The sequence below is a fragment of the Myxocyprinus asiaticus genome, chromosome 39, assembly GCF_019703515.2.
Source record: "Myxocyprinus asiaticus isolate MX2 ecotype Aquarium Trade chromosome 39, UBuf_Myxa_2, whole genome shotgun sequence".
Lineage (NCBI taxonomy): Eukaryota > Metazoa > Chordata > Actinopteri > Cypriniformes > Catostomidae > Myxocyprinus > Myxocyprinus asiaticus.
Genome location: NC_059382.1, coordinates 23,212,313 through 23,224,428, shown reverse-complemented (window position 1 = coordinate 23,224,428; position 12,116 = coordinate 23,212,313). Strand labels below are relative to the sequence as shown.

The window sequence follows — 12,116 nt, the reverse complement described above, 5'->3', positions numbered from 1 at the left end:
CAACTTTTTTTCTCATTTCGTATTCGCCATAAAAGATAATTTGTGCAGTTGGAGCACAGTGGTTGCTCAAGGGTAACATTCTCTGTTAAAAATTGGGAATTGATGAATTTTCATGACCTGTCAGAGGGGATTCAATTCTTGAAATGTGAGAGGAGTGAGTTGTAATGGCTGGTTAGGGATAAATGCAGTGATCCTGATAGAGTGAAGGCTATTCCTGCACATGAGAGAAGAATGGAACCGGGGCCTACAGGGGCCCCAGAGTGTTTACCTTCTGCTCATCAGTGTGGATGACATCACCAGTACCATGCAAGCCACATGACAGTCACACCATATGCACGCACATGATTGGTTGAAAGGAAATTGGAAGATGTTGCATGAAAGATACAAAAATACAGACACAAATGTAACTATGTGCAAAAGATCAAGGCGTTAGAACAAACTGTGCAGAGAAACATAACACAAAGCAACTCAAAATGGCTTTAATCACAAATATCACAACACTGAACACAAAAAGCAGGGGCACATTGAGCAGGATTTCCTCTGACAGATTATAAAAAAAAAAAGAAAAAAAAAAGAAAACCACAAACTAGATTATTGATTGGTTGTTGCCCATACAATGCTAGGCTGTTAAGGGTGGTCGCTGTGGATTTGCTATGCAGTTGCTAAGGTGTTCTGAGTGGTTATTAGCACGTGGCTATGTTGTTCTGGGTGGTTGCTTACAGGCCCAAGTCAAGAAAGCCTAGCCTTAAGATCGTTTAGCAAATAGCACACCTTGCCCAAACAAACCACACAATTTGAGGTATCATTCAAGTTACCTCAAAGATTTATACTTCGGGATAGGGGTCTGTTCAAATCCAACAGTGACATTTTTGCAAAATGATATTGCGCGGTGCCTTACACATATCGCAGCATTTCAGAAATTATGTTTTTAGGGTTAATGCTTTATCGAGTTTTAAATAAATAAAACTGACCTCCCAACCTTAAACCTTAAACCTAAACCCAACCAATAGTGTCATAGAAAGCAAATGCAACATTAAAAATAAAAAATTAAATTGCTGAAGCAACCATATCATTTTGTGGCGTATCTATGACTCTATTGACTCACGTGTCGACTTACGTGCTTTCAGGACTTGTAACCTGGGAAGGGTTGCACCAGCTGTGCGTAAGTTCTCACGTAAGTTTTGACGTAAAGTTCACACTAAGGGCTTAGTAACTACTAGTTAGTTTGTAACTAAGTCAGTGCTTAATTTGGTTGCACCACCTGTTCTTAAGGCAAGACTTAACTAGTAGGTCGTAAGCTCTCCGTAAAGTAATGTGTAGTCGCATAATATGACGTTTACCTGTATCGATCCAATGAGCAGCCTTCAAATTTGTACACAGAAGTGTTAAAAAGCCATCAGCTTCAATTTGATCTTGTTACGGTTGATGTTCAAACCTTGTTTGCTCACGTAACTGTCAGCTGTAATAAATTATATCCCCATTAAAATACGATATGTAATAAAAGTAGATTTAATAAATAGTATATTTACCCTGTGTAAATAACAATATATAGGAACTGTATCTAAATAAATGAGGGGTGATCAATAAATACTAATACAACAGGCTGGAAAAATAGACATTTATTCATTTTAATATCTTATATATTTCGTATATGTTGAAACTTGACAAGGGACGACGCATCCTGAAAATGGCACCGTTTGATCGGTTTCATGCTGAAGCTGTTTAAAGTTTTTTTTTCTCTCTCGTAAATGTAAACGAGTGTAAATGCCAACACTATCATATATGTCGAAAGGATTGATGCCTGTCAGCCAAAACATGAGCTCATTGATGTCATTAAATGAGTCTACTTTTTTATTCCATCAGTTACTCCTGGTCAGAGTCTTCCATAAATATTTAGTTTATATGTAGGGTCCTACCTAAGTTTAATGGTGCAACTCAAATATTTAGTAGTGCATAAATTATGACTTAGTGCCCATTTACGCCACAACTAGGCTAAGTTGTAACGTACGTATAGCTGGTGCAACCGGCCCCTGGTCCTTTGTATCGCAAGTGTGTTGCATTGGTTATGTAATGCATACGTTACAGTGTATCACCTTACAAGTCATGCGTTATAGTAAAAGTGTTTTGATGTCATAAAATAGCATTGAGTGAGGAACAGAGCAAAAAGTGTTTATGAACTGATAATCTGCCCATTCACTCGTGATTTGTGTGAAAGGAAAAAATAAAAGTTGTTGTTTTAGCACCTCTAGTGTTTCTTTCACCAGGAAACTGCCGAGATACAGTACAATGCGCCACGTAGAAATAATTTTGCAAAACTGTAGGTATAGTAACATGATTCTCTGAGGCCAGGTTGTCAGATCCCTAACCCCAAATTCTGAGCAATAGCAATGCTTGCCTTAGCAAGGACATAAGTTGTCAGTCATTTTTTTCTGTGAAAAACAGCGGAAACTGAAGTATTCATGCAGCCACAAAGCCAGAGAATAATGGACCTATCAACTCACTGATATTATTTTACATAAAGACGGATCCTACTGGTTTGTGTTCATGTAATGCACAGAAATAATTTCTATCAAGATGGCCATATGGCTGCATAACAAACCTGTATCCTCAGTATGAAAATGAAAAATTCCATCTAGGGTGCATATGAAACAAAAGATGTTGGAATTCTCATTATCAAGTTTATTTAAACTGAGGAGTCAGCTAACTTAACTAATATCACCTTTAAGACCCCATGAAATGGCTTGAAGAGTTTTCTTTTCAGTATTGATTTATTTCTGACTGAAACAGGACGTTGGGGCAGAACATATCAAAGGGTTTGTCTATTTTTCATGCCAACAGTCTTTAGTTTACATCATGATTTGCTACTAGCTATTAAGAGACAGGAGGTATTAAGGGTGTTTTCACACTTGGTTCGTTTCAGGGGTCTGAGCGTGGTTTGTGGGATTTTTGGCCCATATGTGAACACACCAAACAATCTCAGACCCCATTAAAACCAAGACCATCGGTTCGCTAATAATGTGCATTGTGAACAAAAAGCCCTCTAGGCTCACTTGATTTTCCCATTTGCGTAATGTCAAACATGTTTGGCCCTGACAGGTTCCCGTACGCAGGAAATGACAATGCGAGCACAGGAGAGACGTGACGAGACGCTTGCTCGGTTTCTATAAAGATGACAGCATGAGAAGCATACTAAACTACTGTAAACTGCTCACGAAATGAACTCAAAAGGTCTTTAGTGTTCTGTGCAAATGAAGATTCGAGGGCTTAACTGGAAGTAAACACTTACGACAAGAATAGATATTGAATTCTAGGAATGGAAGTAACACGAGGCAGTCAGTAGATTAAACAAATTGTGATTAATCTTATTGTTTGTCATTAATAAAAATAATGTACCATGATTGAATGTTGAATTTTGCCTTTAAATCAAGTATTTTTTATATAGAAATACAGTGCATTCAGTTCTGTTGCACTAATTTTCTCTTTTAATGTATAAAACAATATGTAATAATACAGAATTACATTATATTCATGCCAAAGATCAATAAAAGAAGTTTTATTGAACATAGACACTTGTTTTTATGCTGCTTATTCATTTTGAGAGCATTAAGCATGTTTATATTATCTTATAAGTTAATACGTAGAGCTATTTGTCCTCTTAACAAAAAATATAGCACAAATGACCACAGAGTGTGAATGCATAAAGGACTGAGACCCCGTAACTTGTAAAGTGGACCAAAAAGAGATCCAAGCCCACTTACTAGGTCCCAGACAGTGTGAATGCAAAGAGAACTGGGTCCTTTTTCACTCTGTCCACTTTTTGGTCCACTTAAAGGTCTGAGTTTGGTTCTGTTAAAGAGGACTCAAGTGTGAAAACACCCTAAGAGGAGGGAAATTCTCATTCTAGAGAGCCTTTTATTGGACAAAATGACTGTAGGATGCGTCATCAATATTTTTCTTCCATTGTCAGAAAAGAAAGACTGTAAATTTTAAATGCGTTCATATCTGCTAAAAGTGAATTTTGTCAACATTTTGGAGTACATTCCATATATATGATCTCAAAGCTAATAAGCATGGACTAAAAGCCACTAAAACTTATTTTTTCATGCGGTCTTAAAATCCTACCACCACTACAAGAGGAAATCTTAACACAACACAGATGAAAATGAATCGAATAAGTAAAACATGTAAATAAACTATCAAAAATAATATACATATAAAAAAGTATACAAATAAAATATTTGGTCAAAGACAATATTATAATAACAGGGATATACAGTATACGTGAAGGACACTTACTTGAGTAAGAATAACCTAAAGGTTACAGAAAAAAAAGAAAAAAAAGAAAAAAAAAACATACAGATGGGAAAAAAAGAATAAAATGTCAGGATGAAAAAGAGAAGTGTGCAAATGTCAAAGGTTAAAAGCAGATAACAGAGATCAGACAGCAACTCTTTCTCATAACTCATACTTTACCTGTATTACTGTCGTTACCATTTAGAATTCTATCCCCAAAATTCCTGCACTGAATGCGTTTTGTTTCCTGTACTGACAGGAAATAAATCCCAATGCAAAGTGTGTTGATTGTATTATGTTGGTAATGGCACCTTTCTGGGAGTCTAAAACATTCTGCTTAACACACAAACAGCCACCAGGGGGAGGAAGAGAGTAAATGTATATGGTGTGCTGATACGTGGTGAGAATATCAACAAAATCACAAAACTATTCCCATTGCATGCTGTTAGGGTTGATTTTTATTGATATTTTGAGGCATGAAAGTCTGACTGAACGTCTTGTTCTAATGCATAGAATTAAATAGGACATATGCATAAAATTCTTCAAACGCACATGAATCAATTATTCATATCAAAATTGACATATGGTATAAACTTGTGTTTGTGTACGCATACTTGAGTAAAGTGTGGGCTAGCTAGAACAGCTAGACATAGCTGTCAAAAGGAACAGAATGCAGGGGTCTCCAAATTCTGTGTTAAAGGGATAGTTCATCCAAAAATGAAAATTCTCTCATCATTTACTGACCCTCATTCCAACCCAAAAGTGTATGACTTTCTTTCTTCTGCTGAACACAGACAAATATTTTTAAAAGAATAGCTTAGCTCTGGTGGTTACATACAATGCAAGTGAATGGTGGCTGGAACTTTAAATCTCCAAAAATCACATAGAATTAGCATAAAAGTAATCTATATGACTCCAGTGGTTAAATCCATGTCTTCAGAAGCGACATGATAGGTGTGGGTGAGAAACAGATCAATATTTAAGTCCTTTTTTTTACTATTAATTCCCACCTTTGACCAGCCCCAACCTGTAGGTGGTGATATGCACAATGAATGCGAATTGCCAAAAAACTAAAGAAGAAGAATGTGTAAGTGAAAGTGAGAGTGGACATTTATAGTAAAAAAATACTTAAATAATGAACTGTTTCTCACCCACAACTACCATATTGCTTCTAATGACATAGATTTAACCACTGGAGTCGTATGTGTTGGGCCTCATGTATTCAGATAGAAGACAAAAGGCAGGCCTAACACAGTCGTAAAACCCGACTGAGGCCCACACACAAAGTCATAAATCTTACTGATAAAAAACGCACCAAAATCAAACAAAGGGAGTCCAAAGCAGACTACAAATCCCATGAAGCCGTGCTCACTAAAGGATTGAACTATTGGATGAGGCACACGACAGAACTCCCCTCAACCATGACGTCATCAGGAGTAGAAATACCTCTGAGATCCATCTGGGCATTGCTTCCAGCAACTTTGCTCACCATGTGTAGACGCAGCTCATCGCTGCTCTTAAGTGTAGCCTCATGGCACAAGGAAGTAACATCTGACTTGAAACTGTGGCCATACAATCTCCATCTCGCTGGACGAGTTGAGATTACTCTGTGTTCCACCGAACACTCTAACGGATCCGAAGGAGACCGCCGAGCGATCCGCATCTTCATCCATTTGCCTGCAGAAGTGAAGAGAAAAATATTTCTCTTCCCTCTTCAAACAAGTCGACGTCGCTGATTTCTCCGCCAGCCCGACGAGAATCAGCAGCCGTACCGCCCGCCGACAGAGCGATGAAACGGCCTCCTGTCATCACCCGAGCTTCGAGGAACCGAGTCGGAGTTAAAGGACGGATGAACACACATTCTACCTGCGTCCTCATGCGATTCAAGTTAGAGGTTTACGTCTGGGCAGAGATAGCATATTATAGTGTGTTATTCTTAAGGAGTATCAAGGTTATTGCTTGTACAGTTTACGGACCGCCGAGTCCGCTCATTGCTGCTAATAATACTCAATACTCAATGTGTTGTAGTCCAACCACATTGGGCTGTTGTGTATTTCCGTCATCGAGGGTGAGACCGGCACACTGAGTTTATCCATTAAAGAACCAAAGACCACGGGACAGTTTACGAACCGTCCACCGCGTCTCCGAGTGATAAACTAACAGCTGCTTTCTCTCCCATGATCGCGAAACCGGCTTTGGTGCCGCCACTTTATTCTCTCTCTCTCTCTCTCTCTCTCTCTCTCACTCTCACTCTCACTCTCGTACTAACCACACACACAAGCGACCCCTCACAAACATTCTCGCACACACTTTTGGCTAGTAGATAACTTCGTGATAAAGCTCAGCTTTGTCCCTACGTTATCGTACAAGCGGAGACGCGGTAAACGGGCAGACGCCATTAACCGGCTTCTCTCCGCCCACATTCGCGGCCATATTCTCTGGCCAGAAATCTCACGTGACATACTCTCCACGAGAGTCACGTCCACCATTTTTGTGCGCGTCACTCCTTACACACACACACCCATTTCACACATTCGCACTCACACACACACCTACCTTCCTCTCATAAGCTTATTTGTGTTACCATATCTAATCATGTCACTGTTTAGTTTGTAGTTGTAAGTCGGAAGTTTATTGACGGCATTGTATTGATTATTAATTGATATTACTGCATAAATAAACTTTGTTATATTTCAAAAAGAAGCGTTTTGGTTTGTTTTGCATACACCTGTGACAAATGCTGGCAGGGGATGTCAGTGCTCGGATTCAAGCCTTCATTGTTCTCTTAAGAAAATCGACATTCAAAAGGAAACAATCTAATATTGAGACTGTTATACTGTCTGGTTATTAGTCCCTGATTCCAGGGTGGTGCCCCTGCGATATTAATCCTTATTAATATTCTATTGATTTTGATAATTGATAGTTATCTTTTATGATTGTTGAATTTGAAGGATTAAAAGAGCTAACATTGATTCAAATCAATGTTCCATTGATTTTGATAATTGATAATTATCTTTGATAATTATTAATTATTGCTAATAACCAAACCCGCTCCTGAACGTAGCGCACTACATTTACTGGTGCCCCGTATGAGGCTTTAATGAGTTAGATTCTATTATTTAATTTAAATATTAATTAATAACTAAAGAAATAATTATTAATTATTTCTGATAGTAACACTGATCTAAACAACCAGTAGAACCTACATATGGATTGCTTTTATGCTGACTTTGTATGATTTTTGGAAAGTCAAAGTTCTGGCCACCATTCACATGCATTGAACAGACCTGCAGAGATAGTCTTCTAAAAATCTTAATTTGTGTTCTGCAGAAGAAAGTCATACACATCTGGGATGGCATGAGGGTGTGATAAGGGAATTTTCATTTTTGGGTGAACTATTCCTTTAAAAGTCCATGGAGGAACACTCAAAAAAACAAAGCGAGACAAATGAATGTGTATGGCTATAGAGATGGTTCTTTAAAGGGGATGAATTTCTGAGAGGGTTTTAACGTGCACACTGTCTAACAGCTTAAGCATGGCACACTAATAGAAACAAAACTTTTAAATATAAGAACAAATCTAGATAAACAACTGGACTTTATTTATTGGCTATTTGGTTGCTGGACCAGTTGACTTTTCGACCATTGAAAGCTAGTCCTAATTTTAATGTGGCATTGTTTTGTAATATTCTTAGAACACATAAAAATTACCTTCAGCTGAGGAAATTCTTACATTCACAATGCATCACAATAGTTTACATTCACAATGCATCCACTGGCTTCTCTTATGAATGATTTAAATAACCACTAGGTTTTTCTATGCAATGAATAATAGACAACCTGCACAAGTGAAAGGAAAGGTACAAAACAATATAAAAGTTTGTGGATATCCACGTGGGCACTGGGTCAGAAATGCAGTAACTAAATCAAACCTCCCTAACCTAGTGGCTAAAAAAGGTGGCGCTTTAAAACTCTGTGTAAACAAGCAGGCTTGTAAGTGATGCCACAGTGATGCACAAGTCATCCATATCAAAAGCTCCAACAGAACTATGGCATATCTGCAGCATGTCTGGAGTTGACATAATTGTGATCCAGTTGCAATGTGGAAAAAGATATAGTGGTCAGATGCGACCAAGATAGAGCTTTCTAGTGAAAAAAAAATAAATGTGTTGTGCAAATCTAACACTGGCCACAAAAAAAACAAAAAAAAACAAAAAAAAACACCAAGACTGAAGTAAATATAAAGCTGCATACTGTTTCAAAGTAGGATTTCTAGTTCAGTAAAATTAGAGAATTGATCAAAACAGACAGATTGTCAGAGAAAAACTACACAGTGGGAAATGTTTTTTTTTTCTTTTCTTAAAACAAGATACATTTTCTTGAAGCAAAATGTGCAAGATATTAAGACATGCTTTTGTTTATTTTTCTCACCCCATCGGCAATTATTTTTTTCTTGTTTTAAATATAAACCTCACTAAATTTAGCTAAATTTATGCTTAAAACAAGAAAAAGATAATTATTTGAAAAATTATGTCTCAAATGACACTATTATAGGGCTTTCCTGGTTGTTTAGATCAGTGTTACTATCAGAAATAATTAATAATTATTTCTGTAGTTATTAATTAATATTTAAATTAATTAATTAGATCTAACTCATTAAAACCTCATATGGGGCTCCAGTAAATGTAGTGTGCTATGTTTAGGAGCAAGTTTGGTTATTAGCAATAATTAATAATTATCAAAGATAATTATTAATTATTAAAATCAATAGAACATTGATGAGAATCAATTTTAGCTTTTTTAATCCTTTAAAATCAACAATTATCAAAGATAATCTTTAATTGTTAACATCGATGAAACATTAATTAAAATTAACACTAGCTTATTGATCATTCAAATTCAACAACCATCAAAGCTAATTATCAATTATCAAAAATCAATAGAATATTAATAAGGCTTAACATTGACGGGGCACCACCCTGGAATCAGGGACTAATAACCGAATAGTAAAACAGTCTCAATATTAGATTGTTTTCTTAGGAAAACTGGCATCCGAAGAATATCGATTTTCGGGGAAAAAAACAATGAATGAACGTTTGAATCCAAGCACTGATATCCCGTCAGCATGACACAGGCGTATGCAAAACCAAAACAAACCAAAACACTTCTCTTTGTAATATAAACAAAGTTTATTTATGCAGTAATATCAATTAATATTTAATACAATGCAGTCAATAAACTTCCGACTTACAACTACAAACTAAACAGTGATATGATTAGATATGGAAATAAAATAATCCTATAACACATAAGGTGTGTGTGTGACAGTGTGTGTGTGATTAGTAAGAGAGAGAGAGAGAGAGAGAGATGAGACGATTAAGTGACAGCCCTAAAGCTGATTTCGAGATAGCGGGAGAGAAAGCAGCTGTGTTCATCACTCAGAGACGCGGTTTTACGAGCGGGGCCCGTAAAAGTCCTGCGTTATTTGACTCTTTAATGGATGAACTCTGTTTCTGTTTCACCCGCGATGGCGAAATTGCACAATCCAATTTGGTTGGACCACAATACAGCAAAACAAATTTGTGATAATTAATACCCTGAGTATTAATAATGAGCGGACATGGCGGTCTGTAAACTGTACAAGCAAAAACCTTGAAACAGAAGAATAACACGCTATAATATGCTATCTCTGCCCAGACGTAAGCTCTTACTTGAATCGCATGAGGACACAGGTAGAATGTGTTTTCCTCCGTCCTTTAACTTTGACCCGGTTCCTTGAGGCTCGTGTGATGACGGGAGGCCGTATCCTTGCTCTGTCGGTGGGCGGTACGGCTGTTGATTGTCAGCGGGCGGTACGGCTGTTGATTCTCGGCGGGCTGGCGGAGAACTCAGAAATGTCGACTTGATTGAAGATGGAAGAGAAATCTTTAATCTCTTCACTTCTGTAGGCAAACGGATGAAGATGCGAATTGCTCGGCGGTCTCCTTCGGATCCATTAGAGTGTTCGGTTGAACACAGAGTAATCTCAACTCGTCCAGCGAGATGGAGATTGTATGGCTACAGTTTCAAGTTGGACATTACTTCCTTGTGCCACGAGGTTGCACCGGAGAGCAGCAAAAAAAACTACGTCTATATTCGGTGGACCAAGTCGCTGGAAGTGAATTCTGGACGCATTTCAGAATTATTTCAACTCCTGATGATGTCATGTTTGAGGGACGTTCTGTTGTGTGCCTCATCCAATAGGAGTTGAGAGCTCGATCCTTTAGTGAGCAAGGCTTCATGGATCTGTAATCTGTTTTGGACTCCCTTTGTTTGATTTTGGCGCAATTTTTATCAGTAAAATTTACGACTTAGAAGGTGGGGGCTTGAGTTATGTTTTTACGACCGTGTTAGACCTGCCTTTGTCTTCTATCTGAATACATAAGGCCCAACACTATCCAGTGGTTCTCAACCTGTAGCCGGTACCCACTAGGGGGACTACAATAGGGTCTGTAGATGAATTTGCTACACACCATAATATAAAATGATAAAATGTAAACTGTAAACTCTTTATTTTAATTAAACAGCTCCCTTCAAAAACGTTTTTTTGTTTAAAAAATGGGGGCTTCAAATGTTGTCTTAGGCAGTGGGTGGCCTTGGAGTCAAAAAGGTTGAGAACCACTGCTATACGCTGTGCATTTACACTTCACACTTGGCTATACACTTGTATGAATTTTCAAAGTGTAGCATGTCTCAAATGGAACACTAGTGGTTTTTTACTTCACAGAAGCATTTGCCGTTTTTCAGCTGAGAGAAGTGACTTTTCAAACGCATGTGATGTGTTGCCGCTAGCTTTAGCACATTAGCAGACCTCAGTCCAACACTTCTATCTCAAATAACATTCATATTCACAAAGCATGGGGTGATGGTATAACATTCAACTCACTTTTGCAAGGTGCTGTCTTCACAGAAGTTTAGCTACATGTATTTGCCAATTTCACCATGCATTACAATTGTTTTGTTGGGCTAGCAACATGGCCAAGTAACTCTGTTTCTTCTCCTACGCAGGGAAAGCGTGACCACTGAGTGCATGAAGTTTCCAACATTCCACAATTTGTTATTTTGGTTGAAGAAGTAAATCATCCAGGGACTTGTAGTACTCTTCTTCTTGTTCCATTTGTGTGGGTGTGTGTGTATGTGTGTGTGTGTGTGTGTGTGTGTGTGTGTGTGTGTGTGTGTGTGTGTGTGTGTGAAAATGACATAGAATAATGCAGAAGCATGCAGATTGGGATGCTAAACAACAAAAATCAACTCTTATCTTACACAATTTTGCTTCTCAAATACATTTATGTTGTTTTAAAACTGTTGAGATATTTTTACAAGAAAACAGAATACGGACAAAAATACAGATTAAGAAAATCTGTTTTGCAGTGTTAAAACTGTGGATACAAAATGACGAATATAACTACATAAACCATTACACCCTACTCTTTAACACCATGAGAACAGACTGTATCTTTTAGCATCTGCGTCAGCCAAATTCTTCACACTAGCCGGTGATGAAGTGTGTGGGCTGTCACGGTGCACTGCTGTTGGTGAAACAATGTGCTCTTGAGATTGAGAAACGTGATACTCACGGACATGCTCAGTTTTGAAGACCACTGGCAGGCTGCTCTCGCCCTCACCCTTGCCGTTGATGGCAGACATCTTGACTTCGTATTCGGTTTCGGGTTTAAGGCCGGTGACTGTGACTGAACTGAGTTCTGGTGGTAAACCGTGAGGAGCAGATTTAATCAAAATCCCATTAATTAATTCACAAACAACAGCAGCATGCGTGCAAGTATC

At 37.9% G+C, this 12,116-nt stretch overlaps 1 protein-coding gene across 5 annotated transcripts in view; it reads right to left on the bottom strand.

Annotated features, from left to right (window-relative positions):
- ncam1b (neural cell adhesion molecule 1b) overlaps positions 1-12,116 on the bottom strand; it is a 161,013-nt gene that overhangs the window by 42,498 nt on the left and 106,399 nt on the right. For all 5 annotated transcript variants that reach the window (XM_051679475.1, XM_051679474.1, XM_051679471.1 and 2 more), the window contains one exon: positions 11,909-12,034. In XM_051679475.1, the coding sequence (XP_051535435.1) occupies positions 11,909-12,034 (126 nt within the window). The remainder of the gene's footprint in view (positions 1-11,908; positions 12,035-12,116) is intronic.